Source organism: Aquarana catesbeiana, linkage group LG03, assembly GCF_042186555.1.
Source record: "Aquarana catesbeiana isolate 2022-GZ linkage group LG03, ASM4218655v1, whole genome shotgun sequence".
In the NCBI taxonomy this organism is placed as follows: Eukaryota; Metazoa; Chordata; class Amphibia; order Anura; family Ranidae; genus Aquarana; species Aquarana catesbeiana.
In genome coordinates, this window is record NC_133326.1 from 37,851,055 (window position 1) to 37,875,829 (window position 24,775).

The 24,775-nt window shown below is 35.6% G+C and overlaps 1 protein-coding gene across 5 annotated transcripts in view; it reads right to left on the bottom strand.

Moving 5' to 3' along the window:
• Positions 1–2,433: 2,433 nt before the first annotated feature.
• NTRK3 (neurotrophic receptor tyrosine kinase 3) overlaps positions 2,434–24,775 on the bottom strand; it is a 1,063,191-nt gene continuing 1,040,849 nt past the window's right edge. For 4 of the 5 annotated variants that reach the window (XR_012242732.1, XR_012242731.1, XR_012242729.1 and 1 more), the window contains 2 exons: positions 9,677–23,954; positions 2,434–9,633 (listed from right to left, as the gene is read on the bottom strand). Coding sequence is in view for 1 of the 5 variants with exons in the window: in XM_073618426.1 (XP_073474527.1) it covers positions 23,769–23,954 (186 nt within the window). In the remaining 4 variants the exon portion in view is untranslated. Of the gene's footprint in view, positions 23,955–24,775 lie in introns of all 5 variants that reach the window. The other variant, XM_073618426.1, reaches the window with a different exon arrangement.

A 24,775-nucleotide genomic window follows, 5' to 3' on the forward strand; every position in this document is an offset into this window, starting at 1 on the left:
AGCTGTATATTTCTTGCTATTATCATAATTTACCACCAAAGAGTAAACTAAAATAATTCTCCTGCTCCTGACAATCGCAGCAATACCACATATGTGTATGTTAGTTGTTATTTTCACCTGTAGTACTGCCCTGATACTAATTTAATTATTTTTTTTAATAAAAATCTACCCAAAATACACCTTTAATGCCGCGTACACACGGTCGGACTTTTCGTCTACAAAAGTCCGACAGCCTGTCCGACAGACTTCCGACGTACCTTCGGCGGACTTGCGGCAGACTTTCTTACGAACGGACTTGCCTACACACGACCACACAAAAGTCCGACGGATTCGTACGTGATGACGTACACCGGACTAAAATAAGGAAGTTCATAGCCAGTAGCCAATAGCTGCCCTAGCATGGGTTTTTGTCCGTCGGACTAGCACACAGACGAGCGGATTTCGGGGTCCGTCGTACTTACGACGTAAAGATTTGAAGCATGTTTCAAATCTAAAGTCCGTCGGATTTGAGGCTAAAAAAGTCCGTTGAAAGTCCGGAGAAGCCCACACACGATCGGATTACCAGCCAGCTTTAGTCCGTCAGCGTCCGTTGGACTTTTGTAGACGAAAAGTCCGACCGTGTGTACGCGGCATAACTCTTACCTTGACCCTTACCTTGACCCTAACACTAACCCTGGTGCTGACTTCAATCAAACCTTGATCAAGCTATTTTTTCTTTCTTTCTTTTTTTTATTATTATTGTTCTTTTACATACTTTTGTTTATTTACATCTTTATCTCCTGCAAGGATACCAGTCGATGAGTGTTTGAGAGTTTTCCTATATTTTTCATTGACTGTGTTGGAAAATCCTTTACAGGCACTAATAATCCTGACACCACTATGGTAGAAAATTCCTCAAGACACATAAGTAACTTACTTAAATCTTAACTTCAAGAAGATATACCACGCACAAATGAATGCATATGTGCATTTATTATTGCATCATTGTATACTTTTAAATGCCAGGAATGTACATTTCAAAATCTGTCCTGGTATCAGCTTCTTTTAATCTCTTGTACAGCAGAGACTGGAAGAAGTAGCACAGGAAGCCAATCAGATGTGATGCATTGGCATATGCTATTAAAGGACAAACTGATAGAAGGAGAGAACAGAATGACACAGAGAGGAGCGTCTGCTTCTCCCAATCACAGGCAAAAGAAGAGTTACCTAAAGTAAGCAAGTTCACCTTTGTTGAAAAATATCCTCCTTCTCCCAGCTGTGTAAATCTCAGGACAGGATGGACCAAAATGCAAATCTTTTGACAGGTAAAACAGCAACAATGGGGCTCAACCACATCAGAGATCTGCTCTTGCTTTATTAGACTGATGTTCAACATCAAGAAAACTGGTGTTGTCCCAGTGTCCCTCTAAATCACGGGTCTCCAAACTTTCTAGAAAAAAAGGCCAGTTTACTGCTCTTCATGCTTTAGGTGGGTCAGACAGTGGGGGTAGAAAATGCCTTAGCATCAGTGAGAGTAAGCAATGTACCATCATTCGTTTTAGTGGGAAGAATGGTACCCCATTGTTGGAATCAGTGTGAGTAACGGTGCCCCATTGTTGGTATTCAAGGGAAGAATAGTGCCCCATCATTGGTGTCTGTGGGAGGAATAGTTCCCCATAATTGGTGTCTGTGGTAGGAACAGTACCCTATCATTGGTGTCAATTGAAGGAATAGTGCTCCATCATTGGTATCTGTGGGAGAAATAGTGTCTCATCGTTGGTTTCTGTGGGAGGAATAATGCCCCATTATTGGCGTCAATGGAAGGAAAAGTGCCTCATCATTAGTGTCAGTGGAAGGAATAGTGCCCCAACATTGGTGTCCATGGGAGGAATGGTGCCCCATGACTGGTGTCAGTGGGAAGAATGGTGCCCCAACATTGGTGTCTGTGGGAGGAATGGTTCCACATCATTGGTGTCTGTGGTAGGAACAGTACCCTATCATTGGTGTCAATGGAAGGAATAGTGCCCCATCATTGGTATCTGTGGGATGAATAGTGTCCCATCATTGGTATCTGTGGGAGGAATAGTGCCTCATCATTGGTTTCAATGGGAGGAATAGTGCTCCATCATTGGTATCTGTGGGATGAATAGTGCTCCATCATTGGCGTCAATGGAAGGAATAGTGCCTCGTCATTTGTGTCAGTGGAAGGAATAGTGCCCCAACATTGGTGTCCATGGGAGGAATGGTGCCCAATGACTGGTGTCAGTGGGAAGAATGGTGCCCCATCATTGTTTCCAGTGGATTGAATGGTATCCCAAGGGCCAGATAAAGGCAAGCAAAGGGTCACGTCTGGCCTGTGGGCCATAATTTGGAGCCCATTGCTCTAGATAATCATTTTTTTTACCCGCTGCTCAACAATACAAGTCAAAAATAAATAAAACACAGAGCCACAAATTACCTTTTGTACTTTATTTAGAGAAGAGACCTACATAAACTATGTCAGGATACATGTTTAATTACGCGTTCATTGATCAGTAGATGGGGCAATTAACATAACACTGAGGATTATGATAGCATGGATAAGAAGACAACAGAGACATTTATCATAAATGAATATTTACAGCAGTAATGTCATGTATTATGTGGGTTTTTTTTTTCTATATATATACTTATATATAGGTACAAAAAAGTCTTGGTTAACAAAATTCAAGGAAAGTGTACACCATTTGTATGCAGCAGTAAGCGTTGTTCTTAAGGTGGAACTAAAGAACCTTTGGACTCATTTTAGAACATACAGGAGAATCATTTTGCTGAGGGAGACAAGAGGAAGGCATTGAGTACAATGATGGCTTTGGCGTTGTTATCAAAAACAAACTGCTATTACTACTGTCGTCGCACTGTCATTCATCGTTGCTTCAATAAACAATGAATTTTTTGACCTTCGCATTAATGAATGGCATGCCATTTATGATGATTTACAAAATATAAATAACATGTTCTGTTGATTACCATACCATATCCGGGAACCTAAACCTATGTGCACAGCAGACAAAAACAAACCTCGAATAAAGTTGGAAAATGGAAATCGTAGACTGCAAGTTAATATTCTAAGGCATTTAAGAGAAACAAACGCGCACGTATCTGTGTATAATATTTCCCAACATAGTACCGGTGCACATGCATTAGCTCACTTTGATTTGCAAACAGGATGATGATCACTAGACCCAAAGAAGGCATTTTCTTTTTTTCTCTTGTATACTAGAAATGTATGTTGAGCAACCAAGCAAAATTAATTGAAAATGCACCCATAATGAGTACTTTAGCATAGTCAAGTGGTTTTATTTAAAAAAAAAAATCTCAAATGGAACCAAAGGTTTGTCTGTAATGAATGTGTATATGTAGTGCTTCTTTATAGTGACTAATGGTTAGTGACAGTAAGGAGTTCTATATCATCTACTGCTGCACTTGAAGTGTAATGAACTTGAAAAAACTGATAATGTCGGTTTAATGATTGTGTAAACTCTATTCTACACCTAGAAAACAAAGCCAAACTGGATGTGTATATCTATCAGTCAATACCATTTAATTGTTCAGATGCTAGTTTACAGGCACACAGCTACAGTTTTCTCTTGCTTTCATTTAACTGTCTCTGAAAACAGGTGCAATTTACACCTTTGTATCCTCTTCTAACTAACAAAGCCTCACATTTATGCACTATTGAGTGGACTACTATGGAGGTAATGCTTTGGCTATCGGGATTGTTGTATATATACATACCCTCTCCATGTCTGGTTGAGTCCATAACTAGGAGAAGGGCTTTTTTTCAGCTGGAACTTGGTGGAACTCAGTCCCACCACCTCTGGCTAAGGCCCTCTGCTCCCTGCTCACCACTATTACTTGTAAACATTGAAGTCCGGTTTCTGTGTTTACAGTTTGTCTCTCAATGGATCCCACAGATCTGATCTCCTGAATGACCAAGGAAGATACAGGTGCAGAGCAGATCCCAACTCCCCCACTGGATCATCTCCCTACAAATGAGAAAGGAGCCACCTATAGTGTGTGGGGAGGTACTAGAACCAACAGGGTGCTTCAGTTTAATACAGCAACACAAGTAAGACATGTGGAAAATGGTGAAGCTTTTAAGGAGGGAGGGAGAAGTTGGGGGCAGTGGAAGGGAGGTTGCATGCAGAGGTCAGAGCTGAAGAGGGGTGAAAGTGAGATGTGAATGGGGGATGCAGAGGTAAGCAGCTGCGGAAGAAGGCTGAACTCTGCACTCTGTGTGTAATGCACCGCTGAACTTTGCACTGTGTGTAGTGCACCCCTGGAATGCTGCACTCTGTATGCAACATCCCCCTCCCCCTGAACTCTGCACTTTGTAATTAATGCACAGGTCATTTAATGCCCCTTTAAGACCCTTACACTGTTAGTGAAATTTGACCACACCCACTATTTGATGCGGTTTGAAGGGTGTCTGTATTGGGGCGAAGGTTGGTTTTGGGGGGGTCGTGGTCGAGTTCCTGCACCTATTTTCTGAGAAAAAAAGCCCTGACTAGGAGTTTTATATTCCTAGATAATGTTGTGACTAGGAACTCCCAGATCACTGCTTTTTGAGGATAGAAAGAGGGAGACCTAGAGGCTATCTTTTGTTGTGTTTTACTATGGAGACAAACAAAATTTCTGCCAATGATGTTTTATATTTTTGTGTAATAAATAGGTTTTATCTGACCATATGGCTATGTGCTAGTGTTATGTTTCTAGTATATACTTAGTTTGGTATATTGTTTTTTTGTCTCCGCAGTAGTCCACTCAATGGTGCTTAGATATGATTTTTGTTTGTTAGATTTTGAAGTCACTGTGCACTCCACAGCTTCAAGAGGTTGGTAGGAGACCTTAGCTTAATTTCTTTTGTGAATCCTCTTTTATGTCTGTTTTGTGATTAGCCATTCCAATCAGTACACCATTGAAGCCACCAATCACAAATCAATGAGAACAAGTCGACTTGTTCCAATAGATAAAGCAACAATAGATAAGGAATTTAAAGTCAATATCGGAAAATCTGCAGCTGGGTAGCAGAGATAACAAATACAATTACATAATTTTAAGAATGTCTTATATACATTAACATGTAAAGATGCTAAATAGTTATTTGGAGATCAATTCTTTAATCTGCAAACATAGAAAATGACCAGCTGGCCAAACACTAGTAGGTTTTTGAATGAATGTTCATAGAAAAATTTGTATGAATATTCATGATAAAACTCTCAGTACATTTAATGTCTTGATGAATGTCATTTAAAAGTACTTCAAAATCTGGCATGCTTTTAAAATTTGATTTCGGAATAAATGGACATTCCCAATTAAATACCCAGAAAATTGTTAGGCCTCTTGAACACAAATGCCTAAAAACACCACATTTTTAGGCCTTCAGGCTTTTTTTATTACTGATCTCGACGCAGCTTATTGTTTTTATTGGTCCTGTACACTGTACTATAATACAGGTTTTTAGTACAATATAGTATTTTACAGGTGTATACGTGTATACGGGCAAATAAGCATGAACCCATGTATGACACAACCCAAGAAAAGCTAGGCATAGGCATATGTGCAAAAATGAGCATAGTACAGTATATGGGCATTTACTATAAACCCCATCCTTACGTTTTTACACATTAACTTTCCAGCATATTCAGTACCATGTGCAAGTACTCTTAGAATTTTGCCCATTCGTGAAAAAAATAATTATCCTGCTTTTTCTAATTTTTTTGTTATGAAAATGAATGTCAGTTTGGCCCTACTAATGATTACAACATCAACCGATCATTCTTAAAATTAAAAATTCCAAATGAAAGTCATGTTGACTTTCTTTAATGTCTTGCGTAAATGACATGGAGCATGCAGGTAAAAACTTCTGACCCTTCTCAGACTTTCCTTACCTACCTAATGGCTTTGGGTTATTAACTCTAAAAGTATAATAAAGTATAAAAGGTTAACAGACAACTAGCATTTTCAGAAGAAAGTCAACAAATGCCAGCTCCTGTATTTACTCATGACATGTTTTATTTTCAGTTAGGCAGTCTATATTTGTTTAGAGGACAAGTGTTTTTGATGGGTGGAGCTTGTGCTCGGTATATAATATATATTCTCAATTTAGCATTTATTTTACACAAAGAATGTATTTTATAAGGCAAAGCACAGCATTCAGTAACCCAATCAATCATGTTTTATTTTTCAGTAATCAAACACTAAGTGAAATATGTTTGCTTATTATCGGTTATTGACCTTTACGATTCACCGTTTCTCTTTCCACTGCCTGCTGAATAAGCCTACTAGTTAGATGTTGACCTTTAAGGGAAATGTATAATAAAAAAACATTATGAATAAAAAACTGTATTTTTAACAAATGCAAACAAGAAAAATCATACAATCTTCAATAATCAATTTAATCTACAATTCACAAATAAATATTCATATAGTCTCTAGTCATTTGTTCATAAATGAATAATAGACGTATCCCTGATTGTAAATAGGGGTGCTTTTTAACCTCATTTGTAATCAACAAAATATATCAGTTAAATTGTTTCTAACTATAAATAAACTTTGCTATGTCTGTAAAATTATGCATTTAAAATATATTCATAGATTTTTTTTTTTAACATACTCTTCTGTAAACAAAACAAATATGTCCACTGAGCCATTCATGCGGAGTCTCGGAGTTTTCAGTGGACTCTATAGTGGCATTTAGTAAATTTAAGTGCAAAAAATTACTGCTTACCACGTTTTTTTAATGTAGCCATTTAGTCAGTAGTACTATTAAAATTAGCTATAATCATTTGCATATGTTGGGTGTTGCCAGCCAAACTGTGGCATTTCATATCCATCCTGGCCTTGTACTACTGTGCTTCAAAGAGAGAATCTGATTAGCTGCTGTCGGAAAAAATTACATTTTTTTTCTTTTGATGCTTTGATAAACGGAGTCTCATGTGTCCTATGCTGGCCATACACATAATGATCCAATGGTCTGATATACCAATCGTTTTGATTTTTACATCCTAAAATCAAGTCTTTAAAACACATTTGAAGACTGATAAAACATTCCTGCAGGAAAATCCAGCCGAATGTGACCAAATCAGCCTTTACATTCCTCTATGGAACAATCATCATTTGAGCAAATACTTGCTAAAAAAAAAAACAAAAAAAAAAACAGGGCTTTTTTTTCCCAGAAAATAGGTTCACCCCCAATCTCTAAGCGTTCTTAAAACAAAGAATTTCGAGAAAATTTCAACTAGTATATGGACAGCTTATATTACACTCAACAAAAAATTAATAAACAAGCAACCAACGCTGGACTTTTCAGCAATCAGCAAATACTGGATACTAAATACACCTTGGGATGGATTTACTAAGGGTAAGTGGTCTGTATTCTGCAAATACCGTTGCTACAGACCTTAGTAAATGAGGTAAAGCTTTCCTTTTAAAAGAATACCCAATTCAAGAAACAAAAAAAAACATTTTGCTTGAACATGATTGGATAACGAAAGTTAGCAGAGCTTTACCACCTTTACTAAGTTTTGGATCAACTGCACTTCCAGAGTACAATTGCATTTCCAAAGTGCATTGTTTATTTTATTTTAGTAAATCAAACTCCATATGTAGCTACTTCACAGTTGTTTAGCTATTATTGTTGAGTCAAGAAAGCTGTGCCACCATCACCTCCATGGACATGAGGGCTTAGAAGGGAGGACCCAACTGACCTCATATAGACTTCATTTAGTACTATCTGCTCTTAGTAATTTTATTTAAAAAACAGAAATATATGTAATAAAATAAATATTTAAAAAAAAAAAAAAAAAAAAATATATATATATATATATATATATATATATATATATATATATATATATATATATATATATATATATATATATCCTTTTTCAAAAATGCAACTTCCATATTGTTTATTTGATGTAATTTAGCCTAACTTAAAACATATGCTGCACCCTCCAGCTATTGCAGATGATATCATTCCAAACTATACAAACTATACTTCACTGAGTCTTTTAGTTCAACCCAGGTGCTCACAAATAAGTAAAATGCCAGGTTATGTAGTGACAACAAATCAGCATTCATGTTCCATCATGAGATGTAACAAACAACAATCATAGACAGAAACATGTTCCCACTAACATGAAATAAAAGAAAAACTCTTTATACACTTTAAGGGTGAGCTAAATTTATAAACCATTTTAAATACCTAATTTCAACAAGGGACTTTTACTAAGGCTAAATGCAGACAATCAGTGTGATATATAGATGAGAACCTGTAAGTTATTGTGTCTGTACCCTCCTACATTGAGAAAGCATCTTTTGCAAAGAAAATATGTTATTTAGATGCAAGGAGTTTAATAAATAGCCCTAAATTTTATGTGGGCTATAATCAAGCGGTTATTTACTCTTCACTGTTCTTTCTGTTTGCATGTGACAAATGATCATAATTGCTTTTTGTGCGCGGTAGTGTTTTTGAATGTAGCTACCTGTGAGTCCCAGCGTGAGTTTAAGGAACAATAGGTCGGTGTTAGGAAGCCATGTCTGGTGCATGGAAAAGGTACAATGTGAAACACAATGGTAAAAAAAAGTATTAATATTAAAGAGAACTGTGTTTACTTGTAGATACTATGTGGAGCCAACCCTTTAGTCTATGGACCAAATTTTATAATATAAAGAAGAAACAAAGTTGTAATGTAATAAATAATAATCAGTTACATTTGTGCTTTTCTTGAGTGGTACTGCAACTAACTGTTAAAAGGTAATATCTGACATAATTTAATTAGCATAAACATAAATTAATTTTTGAGCTGTCATAATAAAAAAACACAACAAACAGTCAGCGCTAATTGCTCACTGGTCTGCCAAGATCAGCCTTTCTCAACCTTTTAAATGTAGAAGAACTCTTGAAATAACTTTCAGGTCTCAGGGAAAACCCACAAATACTTATTATACCCATACCTTACAGCCCTGGTGTCCAACCTGTGGCCCCAGGACTACCGAGGACACTGTAATGCTTGGAGATGTCTTTTGGCAAAAGACAGTATAGGTAAATTAATATGTTAAGCCTCGTAATTTGCGCGTATATTGATAGTTTCCCAAACACATAAAAAAAATTATAAACTGCAATCACTGCACCATAGATTTTATATGAGATCATTATTTTTGTTACTTTTTTGAATACCATTTTGAAATGGATGACAGAGTTGGATTTTATTTTGAATTGGACTGTTACATGGACACTGAATTTATATAGGTGTATATTATTAACACAGGTTTAATTTTTTGCTGATTTTTATTCTGTCACATTTATGTTGTATAGAAATAATTTTGATACCTAACGCTCATATTTGGGTAAGAATTTTGGTTGCACATAAAAAAATATTGTATTCTGATAACTGCATGTGGTTAATATCCATAATAATAATAATAATATTTTGGAAATTCATGTATTCAAATGCATATATGTATATTTCTACACATTTTTTTGCAGTATATGCTGTCCAGCGTAAGTGGCACAGGTTGAAGCCAGCTATAAAGCTGCCCAAAGATGGACTTAAATTCAGCCTGCAGTACTGATCAATGTATTCTGATGGCGGGGAAGTCTCCCCACTGTCAGAATATAACGACACAGCAGGACGATTCCCCCATCAACCTCAGATGTGTGGATGGGGGAATTGGGTCTGTTTTTTTTTTTTCCGTTCAACCTGAATGCAAAAACGGACTCATCTATGGCCAGCGTTATACAGCTGGGGTACTTGTGCAGTTGCAGCCACTTTTTTTAAGACTTAAACCATGGGAATTTGGTAGTGATGTTATCACTTGTCTCAACCCCATTATTATCACTTTTGCTGGACAGCTTGGTGTGTGTGTGAATGTGGAGAAGAAAAGCCCATAAAATACAAAAGCAATATATATTTAGAATACCATCATTGCATAAATTAACTACATACAGTGATCACAAGAATTACATTCTTAGGCAATCTTGCTTATTTATGCAGATAGATAAATAAAATGTATTTGCATTTCTGCAAGTGAACTACTTAATCTGAAAGGTTAACATTTATGTCTGACCTGTGAAATGTTCCAAGGTACTAGGGTAATGCTTGTTTTGTCTGTACTTATGCACAATTCATACAATGGACGTGCTCTAAAAGCAATAATAAATTGCAAAGAAATAGCCTGCTGTCCATGGTGCTGAAGTTACATTATTTGTTAATGGCTCATCTATTATTTTTCTTTTTTTTTTAACACAAAAAAGTATGTTTAGTAAATGAAAAAAGGGTTTATAAAGTATGCTAAGTTATAAACTAAAAAAGAAAAACTTCAGAAAAGATACTGGATGTAGAACACATAAATACTAGAGTATTTAGGTGGAGCTGACACGCCTTTTGATATATGCAATGTGCATGTAGTGATACCATGCCTGTATTGATGTTCCATAAAGTACTAAATATGTAAAAATGTATAGGTTTAAATCAACATAACCAAGCAAATAGCTCCTAGCAATGTCATATTGTAGTTGAATGGTATTAAAAATTACCTTTCCTTTTCAATCTGTAGCTCTGTAATTTTCAATAAAATGCAATGCAATATGGCTACCAGGAGGTGTTACACAGAACGTGTACAGAACCCCCACCAGAAACATAAATTCCTGCTTGTGTGATTGTCTCACTGATTTTCCCGGAAGTCTCATACAAGTCAGATTTCAGGCATCTCCTGCCACAAAAATGCAATTTTTGGTGAGATACTCCCAATAGGAAATCACGTCTAAAGGGATGCAGACCCTGCAATTTTCCCCATTAGAGCCCTGCAAGTGCAGCAGTGATTGATAATTATGAAATCACTCCCACTAGATTCCCTTTCCATATGGGCACACAAACACAAAGTGAGTCCTTCAGAATAACAAAAGGTAGGAATCTGCAACAAAGTTTGGTAAAATCTTGGTAATATACATAGATAACCCAGAGGGGACAGTTTTTTTCTTAACAAAAGTGGAGTTAATTATTTAAAGCTAAAATGATTAGCCTTGAGAAATTGTAACTATCAAGGCTTACTTTTACATATTTTACTTTTACAAGGCTAGCTCTACATATTTTGAGTCTGACATTTCAGCTTAAAGTGCAACTCTACTTTTTTTTAGAAAATTCCCACTGGAATGTACATTGCAGGGATTTTAACAAACTTTGTAGCAGATTCCTACTTTTTGTTGCTGTGAAAAAACAGTTCTTCATTTCCACAGATTGAATCCATATGGCTTCTGAATTAACTGATTCAGTATAATCAGCTGGTGCACATTTTGTGTTTAAATGAGGAAAGCTGCAGAGTCTGCATCCCTTTAAAAGTATTTAATCCTCACCAAAACCTAAATTCTAATTGCAGGGGAAGCCTAAAATCTGACATGGATCTTAGTTCAGAATTCTGGGAAAATCGGTGAGCCAATCACACAAACAGGAAAGGACATTTATGTGGAAGTTCTCTGGATTGTCAAATTGCATTGAATTTTACATAAAATTACAATGCTGTAGATGGAAAAGGAACGTTAATTTTTAATAATGGTAAATTACAAAATGGCTTGTGTGATAATTGTAGATGCTATTATTTTTTTTTTATTGAAAGTGGAATTTCCTTAAAGAGCAGTCAGCGATCAATTGAAGTTTGACATATGTTGACCTCTCAACTGTAAGATTTAAGCATAGTTTACTCATTTTTTCAGAAGGCTGATCGAAAAAATTTTTAATGGATTTCTCCATCCAAACGCACAAGGTGGACAGTGTGTATTTACTCTATATTCAAGAGAATGATTCCATTCTGGATACATAGAGTATGTGGACTTTGGTGTGAACACCTGTTTGGACGTTTGGACCGATGGATTTGGGACACACAACTTTTGTGGATGGAAGATTCCTATTATCAATCATTGCTGTCTGTTTTCCCATTAGTAAGATTTACCCTCTCTATTTGTTTTGGTGATGGCTATCAATAAGAATTAAATTGAAAGAAAATCCAACATTTTGAGTGGTCACCAGAAAAGGAATAGAGGGGAAATCTTTCAATAAGGGCACTAGTTCTGGTGGCCCTGGTGGATATTAAGAATGTCCTTCACTTTGGAGGGATTTCCTCTCACTTCCTGTTGTGGCTATGGGACAGGAAGTAAAATGTTCCCAATAGGAAACAGATGGCAAGACAGCCTGACGGGTACTCTAATCAAAATAAAAAAAAAAGTTTTGCCTTCGGGTTTACTTTAAGATATGATTTCTCGTTGGTTGCTTTGTGTTATAGAGATTTTCAAATAGAGATTTGCAAATTCTTTGTTTTAAATTGGACGGTATATAGGACTTCCCCCCTAATCCCTAAGGATGTTGTCCTCATAATCCAATATTCGAAACATAATAAAATGCATAGGTCAGTTATAACACAAAACTGTCCAAAGATTTATATAGGATATTTTATTACATCAATAATGCAGGAGAGGAGAAATTTTATTTGCAGCATATAACTGCTAACGTCAGTGTAATACTGATCGTTTCTAAAATGAGACCTCAAGATTTTTATATTTAGTAGTTAATTGTCTGGAACAAATAGACACTATTCCACTATAAACTTCAGTGCACCTTTTGATTTTTATATTCAGATTGCTCTTTGCTTATGTCATCATTTATTTATGCATTCCATTAAAGCGACGCCATTCTCGGATAGCTAAACAAATAGTAAAATGAAGAGGACATTGGTTTCTGGATCTGAAGTCTGGCAATGGATTAGAAGGGCCAGTCTGGTGATGGCTGAGCCATGGTATTCTCACACGTTCCTATTTCACTAACAGATGTTTGCTTAAATTGACTATTGGCAAAAGAGCACTGATGTGAAATGCACTATTAAAGTCAGTTCTGGTGCCATCTATGAACTTACAAGCAATCATAAGCTGTAGAGCGGAGTCTGTTTACTAGATGGTTCAGTTTTCTAATCAGTATTTTCTAAGTATATATCCATGTTCAGTGCCCTTTCATATCTACCCTAATATACATATATATATATATATATATATATATATATATATATATATATATATATATATATATATATATATATATATATATATATATATATATATATATATATTTATTTTATTTATTTTATTTTTTTATTTATTTTATTTATTTATTTATTTTTAATTTAATCTGAAGCAGTAGGCTAAAAAATTAAGGTTGATTTTCTAAAATAGAAGAAGTACAAGAAATGTTGTCTGCAAAAAATCCAGTTTTGTGGAAAAATTAGATCTATGTAAAAAAAAATATGCCATGCTAATGTCTTAAGAATTCGCACAGATACTACATATACTAACCATATTGTTTGTAAAACGATTATCTCCTATGATTGTATGCTATATTTAGTGTGGCATTTCTCTGTAATACCCCAATCAAATAAATGCTGCATTATGAACATATTACAAACAATACAGCTATCATTTGTTATGCTGAAGACATCCGCACAGAAATATTTTTTATACATTGATCCCTATCCGTCTGTTGATCTATCTCTCTATCTATCCATGGTTTTAAAGCTCATCACACAATATATGCTACAATCTAATTGTACAGTCTTCTTTAGCTTTACTAAAACTAACTGATATAAGGATCTTCCTAAGCTATCCAAGTTTGTATCCACGCAAGCAGACCTTTACACTATATTATTATTATTATTATATAGAATTTATATAGTGCCAACAGTATTGCGCAGGGTTTTTCTATATAGTTGTTGGTGGATCCATAGGAGATTGTACAATCAGAGTGTAACGTGTGATAAGCTTAGTGAATACAAGCATGCATCTATTCAATTTATAGATAGTGTCACCAGAATCACACAACCCAACTCTTGGTATTTTCTAACCATCCTTCCCACACGTCTGCACAGAGCTTGAAGTCAAAATACAGGTATCCTCTACAGCATTCAGCCCTAAGATTTTTATTTTTTAAAGGCGCTACACTTTAGATTATTATGCCAATGGGTACAATAGTTCTTATTACAATGCCAAGTTTGATTACGTCAATATAGCAGGCTGGCCATCCAAATTGGTTTATGCAGGACATAAGATAATAAGGTTCAACAATCAAGTTAAATAAAATTATTGGATCACTGTTGTTGCCATTGTAGATTGGCTGTAGATTGGTTTAGTGCTACAGGTTGCCCATAATGCACATAGAGTAAATGGGGTTCATTTACTAAAGGCAAATAGACTGTGCACTTTGCAAAGTGTAGTTGCCCTCAGCAAGTGCAGTTGCTCCAAAGCTTAGTAAATGAGGGAAAGCTTTGCTTTGCAAGAATACCCAATCACATGCAAGGTAAATAAAAAAAACAGCATGTTTGTTTGCACATGATTGGATGATGGAAATTGGCAGAGATTCTGCTCATTTACTAAGCTTCAGAGTAACAGCACTTACAGAGTGCAACTGCACATTGCAAAGTGTACAGTCTATTTGCCTTTAGTAAATCAACCCTGTTGACTAGTTTCTGTGCTTATATATATTTCCCTCTAACTGAAATATATTTCTAACTACAATATTTTACAGCGATTAATGGAGATTTCACATAAACTAAGGCAGTAACCCCAATGTGTTATGGGGGTCTACCTGCACACAAAATAAATACAGGTGATAGTCATTTCCCATAAGAAGAAAGATGTGTACAGCATGCCAGCTATGCTTATATTATTGGTGATCTGCTGTTTAAACTTTCTTAGTTGGCTATTGATTTATGTAAGAATGGTGTCACTAATGTTTAAAGTGTAACTGTGGCCAGGCTATGGACATTCGAATATTTTCATGTGCTATAGAAGAAGTGAATTTTCTACAAACAGCCCTCAGTGACTTACGTAGCTGCAAAGCAGTTTATCCTTAAAGTTTACAGCAGGAGCACCAAAGTCATCATCTCTGAAACCCAGGTCCCTGCTTCTCTAGCCTCCTCATTTCTAATGTATACTCAGGAACAGAGTAAACTTAGTTGCTGAGAGAACCAACTTTTATTCAGTGCTTATGCTGTGAACTTTGAGGATTGATTGCTCTGCATTACCTGCAGCTACTGAGCTTAGCAAAGGCCTAGAGCTCATTTACTGCTTGGTGCAAAAGATAGTGTTCCACTGCAGGCCCTCCTTTCTCCCTCATAATTCAACTCAGGGAGCTGGCTCCCACCAGTCACTGGCCACTCCATAGATTCCACCCATAAATGAGGAAGCCACTCACCTTATTCAAGTGTATTAATCTCTCCGATGTACAAGCTGATCCACCTGGTTCACAGGAGCCCTAACACATTTCACTCCATCCAAAGCTTACTCATAAATAATCATAGATTGAAATAAGCTCTGATGGAGTGAAATGTATTAGAGCTCCTGTGAACCAGGTGGAACAGTTTGTACATTTGAGAGTTAAATAAATGTGAATAAGGCCTTTAAATGGTGTGTGGCTTCCTCATTTACTGCTTGCTTAGAATTTCTTGAATGTCCATATCTTGGTCAAAGGTCCACTTTTATGGTAAAGTAATAATAGGCAGTAATATTAGGAGATATTTTAAATATGTAACAGAAGTTAGTATAGACCAAATAAGGAGCATTTCAATGGGGTGTATATGTGCTAAGTAGGGTGAAGAGGAATAGAGGCTGGGTATCAGTTAAGGCCCTAGGCTATTTCTTATATAAATTAAGCATTAAAGAGAATGATACAATGTATCTGTGAGCACTCCTGGTAGGTAGTTTTAAGGGAGTCTGTGCTAACAGAAATACAAAGGATTGCCATTGCTGATTTCCTTCCAAATATACTAGAACAAGCGTGAAGATTAAAAAGTCAGAGTAAAGCCAGAGCCCCTTATCTTTATCCTCGTTATAAGTCATTGCCTCAGAAAGTATTGAAGCCAGTGCATCTGCATAGTTGCTAGATAGCTAGTATTTTTCAACAGGACAGCTCAGCAATTGCAGCCTCCATATTTCCTCAGTACAGGTTTCCTTGAACTGATTTTACTAGATGATAATGCCCCTAACTTAAAAACACTTAAGTTAAAAAAAAAATACCAAATACACACAATTTATATAAACCATTTTACCAAATATCTAAGGAGCTTTTCTGAAATAGTAATCTGAGACACAATTGTCAATAGTTTGTATTTAGAGATATAAAAAGCTATAAAAACTATAAAAAATTATATATATTTTTTGTTTAGACCTTGTCTTCCTTTTCGGTTGTAAGTCATTTTAGCATAACTCTTCTCTCCTTTGTCTGTTCACCAAATATATCCATCACTATTATAGTTATCAATCCCACAACTGTTGTATCCAAAGATGCCTGGACCAGACTAACATATATTTGCCTAAACTAAAATATCCTTTGTCCACATACAAGGGCTTGACCAAAAATAATGCAAAAGTGGACATAACTTTTGTATTAACTTACATAGGTCATTCAAATTTCATGTGTTGGTAGAGTAACTCTTCCTCTATAGCAACCTTTCTTTTTCTTTTTCATTGCAGGCAAATAATGGATTCCAAGCAGAAGCATTTTGCCGTCATTGAGTTCTTGATGAAGGAGGAGTGTAAACTGTCTGACATCCACAGAAGGGTACAGAATTTTTTACGGAAATGACACCATTGACAAGAGTCACTAATGAGAAGACATTGCTCAATGGTGTAATTTCCATAAACATTGTGTAGCCATCTGTAGATGTTGGACAGCCTGCATCAAGAACTCAATGACAGCATGTTGCTTCTGTTAGAATTTTTTTTGTTTTTACCTGCAATGAAAAAGAAAAAAATTCAATATAGAAGAAGAGTTACTCTACCAGGATGTGAAAATTGATCTATGTAAGATAATAAAAAAAAAGTTATGTCCAACATTTGCAGTACTTTTGGTACAGCCCTTGTACTAGCTAGTCAATGAAGTTAAAAAAAAAAGCATTAAATGTGAATGAATACCAGCAATATCACCATATGTAATAAAACAAAGGTCATTTATCATATTTACTGTATAAGAAAATATGTTCCAGGATTATTTAGTGAACAGATTTTTAATTTCTTGTTTCAGCATTATTTGATACCATAATACTCTGATATGGTATAATACCTACATTTCGTAATCAAACGCTAAATATAAAGGTGTGGTCTGCTTGTCAAATTTCCTGTTTCTTTCATTTGTACATCGCCCCTAGAGAAGATGTACTGCAGGCCATAGCTACTGTCAGATTGGCATTATGCCTAGATCTGCAGCTGTGCTTGTTTGAGAATGGTCACAAATACATGCTGCTGAGGTCATACAGAGCAAACTGCATATCCCGCTCACTAACTAGCTCCCTTCATCCTTGCATACATAGATTGAAGAGGAAAAAGAGGACAAAAAAAGAAAAGGGCAGAGATATGGTAGGCTTCAACTGGGATTTGCTGTGCTGAGAGATGTACAGTGTCATATGCATTACAATCAGCTCCTTCGTAAAATTCTCAGCTTAAAGGTTAACTTGGATGTCAGTGTCATCTGTGTAGAAATTACTTGGAGAGAAAGATCTTCTGAAGTCTTAATACAACAGTCAATTCCACCCAGTCAGCAGGAAATGAACATATTATTTTCTGCTTTGCCTTTGCAATGAAATTGTGCCAATTTTTTTTTCCTCCTATTTCAAGTTCCAACTTGTTGGCTGTCTTTGGGATCCGGCTAGCATTAATACCTTCACTGTTACGGTAAGGAGATTTGTCATCTCCCAGCAGCTGTGTGTTAAACAAGAATGAAGCCCGGGCTTACTTAGGCTCAGGCGGCAAATCACTTTGCATTTTCCAGTTTCACTGTCAGGCAGATGAGATTGTTGGGAGTTAGGCTATGCCTGCTCTGTCTAAGATAATTGATTCTAACACTGGCCCATCAACATCGAATTTCACATTTTGCTAAATTTAAAACACAGCATGATCAAAAAGCATATAAAAGCAATTCAAGTTTTCCGTAACGGTCTACTTGGGCTACCTGACTCAGAACATTTATTAATTAAACTTGAAAGCAAAAACCAAGCCAAACCTTTTTTTTTTTCTTTTTTTTTTTTTTTTTTTAATCCCACCCCCCTAACTTTTTTTTTTTTTGGCTGGAGTAGCATTAGAACTTTTGTCAGGTTTGTACTGATGTCTGTGACCCTGCTGGAGAAATTTCTCTTAATCTTCTGTCTCACTTTCACCAAGAAAAGAACAGAGAGTAAAAGAACATCTATTAAGTAGAGACATAAAGGTTAATTTACTACAGACAAATAGGCTGTTTGCAACCAGTTATTGCATTTATATATCTGTTCTTTAGCACGCATGCTACTATATAACCCTTATACACCTGAAAAGCCAAAAAGAACTTGACGTAATGAACTACCCCCCCACAGAATGTCTTTTTCTTTTTCTTTCCATGTCAAAATTCTAAAAATGACCATATGTCTAAAATTGGATACCATTTCTTGGAATGTTACTATTTGAAATCTATGTTATTTGCACATCTGTAGTAAAATTGTATTGACAATACTTCTTTATGCCCCTTCAAATTTAATAAAATATGATTGATATAAAAAAAAAAAATGTTTGCATTGCAAGGGAATTTGCACTGTGCAGAGGAATTTTCCCCAAAGTTCAGTAAATGGAATTAAATTTCACTTTGCAAAAAATACCTAATCAAGTGCAGAGAAAATAAATTAAGCAGAATTTTTGCTTGCACGTGATTTGGATAATGTAAGTAGATCTTTATCTCATTCACTAAGCTAAGAGAAATTTACAATGTGAAAATATACCTGAAAAGTGAACAGCCAATTTGCCTTTAGTAAATCAAACCCATGGAGTATACTTAACCCTGATGAAGAATACTCCACTTCTGCTATTTCTATAACAGGATTATCATTGTACTTTGCCTGTTCTGATTTTCAGACAGCTTCCTGTTGTCACTGGTTCCTAAGGTTGTTCACTTTGCAAGGAAAGTTGTACATTGCAAGGGAATTTGCTTCAAAGCTTAGTGAATGTGTTGAGATGCAAGAATACCCAATCTTGCACAATGAAAACAAACAAACCAACAAAAAAGAAAAAACAATAAAAAAAAAAAACTTGCATTTTTGCTTGAACATGATTGGATGATTGAAGTCAGCAGAGCTTTAGCTTATTTATTAAACTATGGGGATAATTCCCTTGCAAAGAAAATACTCCATAGCCTGACAATGGTTCTCAAAATAAAATTTTAGGTAGATTACTTCTTTTAGGTTGAAATGTTGACATATTTGCATTCAAACAGTATTACCCAAACTGGCATCCTTGCATATTGGTGGTAGGTTAGAGTTAAAAAAAGATCATCTATTACATTTTTTTTTCTTAAAGTGTTACTAAACCCAGGAGCCTGCATTCACTATATGTGGTCTCCCACAGTAGACAGAACATGGAAATGCAATTATTTTAGTAATTATAAACTGCTGAATACCTTTTCTCATCAGTATATAGCAGTCTTTTGACTTCTATCAGTGCCTGGTTAAAGCTTGTAGGAGAAGTTTTCATTCTCCTCTGACTGTCCTATGAGGCTGCAGGACCCTTGACCTTCTGTCTGGACAGTGCTGATTGGCCCTGAGCTGATCACATGCACTCTCCCAAGAAAAAAAAATAGCAATACACACCAAACTGAGTATGTACAGAGTAACTCCAAAGGCTCTGTCCTATCAAGAGATGGTTAGGTGACAGTGGAAGAAGGGGAGCATCAGAGAAGACAGGATCAAACAGCCTTTTTACACAATGAGGAGGATTAACCCCTTAGGTTCCATGGTGAGTATAACAAGCATGCTTTACTGCATACATGCTGCATACAGACTGATTTTACTGTTGTGGGTTTCAGTAACAGTTTAAATAGATACATGACTTAATTGTTACAGATATGTTGTTCAGTATCAATTAGCCCAAATCACTTGCTTGTAAATCGGGGACAGAGTAGGTTTATAAAAAAAAAATTGCTCACTTCTCACCTACTCTCATAACTTCTATACAGCCACATAATGGAGCAGATACATTTCATATAAGAATATAATACTCATTATGCCTTCCTTATTTATTTAAACGTAACAGATAATTAACTGTGAATGAGCAAGATGGCAAGATTTTTTTTCTACAACTCTCCAAGACCATGGTGCCATGAAATCAACTTTGCAGTATTTACTATTCAATATTGACTGCATTCCAGCAACATGGTAAACCTGTATGATAAACCCAAGTCATTTTAACCTTGAAACCTCTCATTAAAACACATATCTAAACACTTAGTTATTTATGACCAGATCAGATTCTATGGCTATGAATGCATATTTCAAAACAGAAGAATTGTTTGATAGAAACAAAACCATGCTTTCAGAGAAATGCAATAGAAATTTTAGGGACCCAACTATAAAAATTGTATTTACCATACAAGGTTTTGTGGCATCTTAATAGTCTTGAATGGTAATTCTAGCAGACTTAACTCCTTACATCAGTGTATAATTACACCCACCCTTCCCATGTTGAAAGTCAAAACTAAAAAGTAAGTGGTAGTAATATCTTGGGAACAGAAAAGACACATTTAGCTATAAGGACAATATGACAGAGGGAGTGTTTTTTTTTTTTTGTTTTTTTTTTTGGTTAATGAGTTCTTCACATTATTATCTGCAAACTGGAGAGAATTTAAAAAAATGAAATCAGAGACAATGCTTTAAAAATTAAATGTACCAAAAAAAGTGGTCTACTAAATTTTTGTCAGGCCAAAGAAATTTACCATTACTCATTATTTTATCATTAATTTTTTTTTGCTCTTAACGTGATTGTGTGTGTAAATATAAGGTAGTTTGGTTAACCTGACAAACCTTGAGTGAACCACTCTAAAAATGTCTACATAGCATGATAACAATAATGTCACCAGTTCAGTTAAATAAAAAAATTAACGTCAGAAAGATTTTTACATATATATATATACATATACACACAGTAGAAAGGGATGGATATTTACATAAGCGGCACAGTGTTTTTTTTTTCCCTTTATCATTCTTATAACATTACAAATCAAAGACATAAAACATTTGAAAGAAAAAAAAATACCATCAAAAACAAATGCCTCAAATTAATTATTAACAAATAGAGAGCATACATATCTTCAGAAGCTGTGGATTTATCAACAAATATGGATAGAAGGAATATTATTGCAGCAGTAATCCAGATAATGAACATGTAACTGGTACTTGAAGGCCTATTCTACTGTGTCTGTTTTCTTTACCAGAATCCATGCGGAATTCATGAACTTAGTTTGTTCTTTATTTGTAGAATGATTCTTTGAATAATATGCAATCAATAAAATGTTTACAGAATGCCCCTCTGTCGATTGTTTGGAATCTTCGCTTGGGGTGTCTTTTCTCCCTCAGTACTCCAAGCTTGGATGGTATTATCCTCTATTTCTCCCTATCACTGCTCAATTTTGTGAAGAAAGGATAACAGCGGCCTCTCTTGACCCTTTCTTAATAACTTTGCCATTGTTGTTCCACAGACTCATGAGCTTATCAGATCACATACACAGTTCACATGTTGTAGAAGCCACTTTCAATCCCTTAACATCAGAACCTTCATTTCATTCAGAGGCTAGTCAGCTCCTTTAGTTTTACATCCAGTGTTTTTATTTTCTTGCACAAGGCCTCATCTAGATGGTGTAAAGATTTAGGTAACAAAATACAGATTTTTTTTCTGCCTTTGAAAATCATTTGTTTGCCATCTGTAGTAACTTTGTAGATTATAACAAAAAACAGGAAGTCATTATTTGGGGAATGAATACAATTGAACTGGGCTTAATGACCTTCTAGAAACCAGCATTTTCACTAGTAGTCTCCATAGTTTTATCTTTAACACACATGTTGGATAAAACTCCAATGTCCGGTACTTGCTGTGCCTACAAGACCCTTTAAGAAGTAAATGTTTTTTTTTTTTAATTTTTTCAGGAGTAAATAAAGAAAATTTGTATATCCATTTTCAATCATTACATCTGGGGTAACATCAGACAGTTTGCTTATAATCCCAAGGTAATCTCAATTTACGGTATTCCATAGCTTGGTTAACCACCAAATCCAGTAGTAATTGGACATGCAACCTTTCACCAGTCATATATTTCATTAGTAGATGTTTTGCTCCTTTTTATGTATTTGGTATGGTTATGGAATGTGATCCAGTTTATAGCTTAATGGGTTTAACATCCATTTCTTAACATCCATCTTTGAGCCAATCTATTCGCCATTCAAGTCTCTGATTAAGTCAATGGATTAAACAAGACATAATTCATTGAGTAATTAAAATAAAAAATAAAACAAAAAAAAATCACAATAATTTAGTGATAACGAAAGTTCCCAGTGCCATGTATATTATGCAGTTGTGTTAATGCTATGATTTGCTAATGTAGTTAAAAGTCTGGCTTTAATGTTCTCTTGGTTTCTATGGGAAAATAAAATTGAGAATAGGACAATGACATGAATACATCCCTCATTAAAATGTCCTCCTCTATGCTTACATAAATAATAATAATAAAGACATTTCATTTTATTTATCTAGATTGTATCAATTATGAAAATAAATCTGTCATTGTATAATCAAGATACTTATATAATTATGAATTTAACACGACTGGAAAGTCACTGAAACCTGACTTCCCAAACAACTGTAATTCAGACCTGAGACACACTACATATAAACATAGACATCCCAAAATACACCAGAAGTAGGAGGGACACTAACAAAACTATCCATCCCTTACTAGACATTTCCCTTAACATTATTTTTATATTTGCGTACTTGTGAGAAAAGCATTATGCTCTCTGTAATACTGGTTAAAGGTAATAGGTACTGAAAATCACATTTTAAAAAATTAAATCATATTGTCTATTTTTTTTTCTAGTACTGGTCACATATCCCATTATCTTAAAAATGTAAAAAAAAAAAAAAAAGAAAAAAAAAAGAAAAGAAAAAAAAAAAAACGGAAAAATATCAAGAACAAAAAAATCTTGAATTGACTTAAACAAAGATACTGTTTTACCCGTAGGTACCAATTCCAGAAATCAGAAATCCTATACTCGCAGGTTTTAAGAAATTATAAAAAATGTTCTTAAGTAGTTAAGTAGGTAAATGTCCAACTTCCTCAAAAAAAATTGGCTGAATTGCTCATCCTATCACACCCCAGATTGACTCAATTTGTTGTTTCTCTTTGAGTACGCATGCGAGTCATCAAACTGTTGTACTCCGTGAGACAATGCATTTGGTTGTTGCAATCCGCCACTGTGTATACAATAAAGGATAAATGCTCCACGGACTATGGCGTCATCTTAAGGCTTGATGCCATTGTGGAGGTTTTGAATAGGATTGTCTTTATGCATTTAGTTGAGTACTGAGCTTTGCACACTGAAGAACTGAAGCAAAAAAAGACAACCACATTTTTCAGTGGTAGAATTTCAGTTCCCAACTCTTGTTCTTTACTCAATCTGTAACAGCAGAGTCTTCCAAAATGATTGTATTGGTGGAAGATGTAGACAAAAAAATGAATCTGCTTTTACAGATTTCTTTCTGTGTTGTTATATGTTGCAGGCACTTAAGTTTTTTGTTTTCATATTTTTTCATTTTTGATTTTTTTTTTTTTTAATATGAAGACATTTTTTGTTTCTTGGAAAGGCAGGAATAAGGAAGAAAAGGGTAACTAGGGTCAGAACAACTTCACAAATGGCCTTGGTTAGCCCAGGATGTCTAAATAAATTGGAGAGGCCTTTCCTAGGGCTTGAAGAATCTTGTAAATTTCTTTGATGTTTAACCGCAGCTGAGGCTCTCTCTGCCAGCATCCCAGCATAATGTCATACACTTCCTTTGGGGCCACTCTTGGTCTCTCCAGAACACGTCCTTGCGTGATGCACTCAATAACCTGAAAGAAAGAGAGCATAGGAAATATATGAATGCGAATTGAAAAAAAAAGGCAGGTTATTATGTAGCAGCATGTCTAGGACAAAGGAAACAAAGACACAGAAACAAATCTCTTGAAATCACATGACTGACAGCTACAGTAAAACCTTAGATTGAGAGTAGCTTGGTCTGAGAGTGTTTTGCAAGACAAGCAAAATTTTGATTTGGTTGATGATTTAAACAGGCACATCTAAATATGTAGGTATCTGGGGTAAAGCTGTCCGCATAGACCATCCTCCACACTGCCATCGACATCACCCCTTCCATGCTGCGCTTAACGAGCACTTCAAGCCTCGCTTTTAAGCCAGTGCGACTCTTCTGCTTGATTCCAAGCATGCGCGGAACTTTATGCGTCGGAATTGTGTACACACGAGAACGGATTTTGTTGTCGGAAAATTTGAGATCCAGATCTCAAATTTTGTTTGGCGGAAATTCCGATGAAAAATGTCTGATGGAGCCTACACACGGTCGGAATTTCCAACAACAAGCTCCCATCGAACATTTGTTGTTGGAAAATCCGATCGTGTGTACGCGGCATTATGCCCCGTACACACGGTCGGACTTTGTTCGGACATTCCGACAACAAAATCCTAGGATATTTTCCGACGGATGTTGGCTCAAACTTGTCTTGCATACACACGGTCACACAAAGTTGTCGGAAAATCCGATCGTTCTGAACGCGGTGACGTAAAACACGTACGTCGGGACTATAAACGGGGCAGTGGCCAATAGCTTTTATCTCTTTATTTATTCTGAGCATGCCTGGCACTTTGTCCGTCGGAT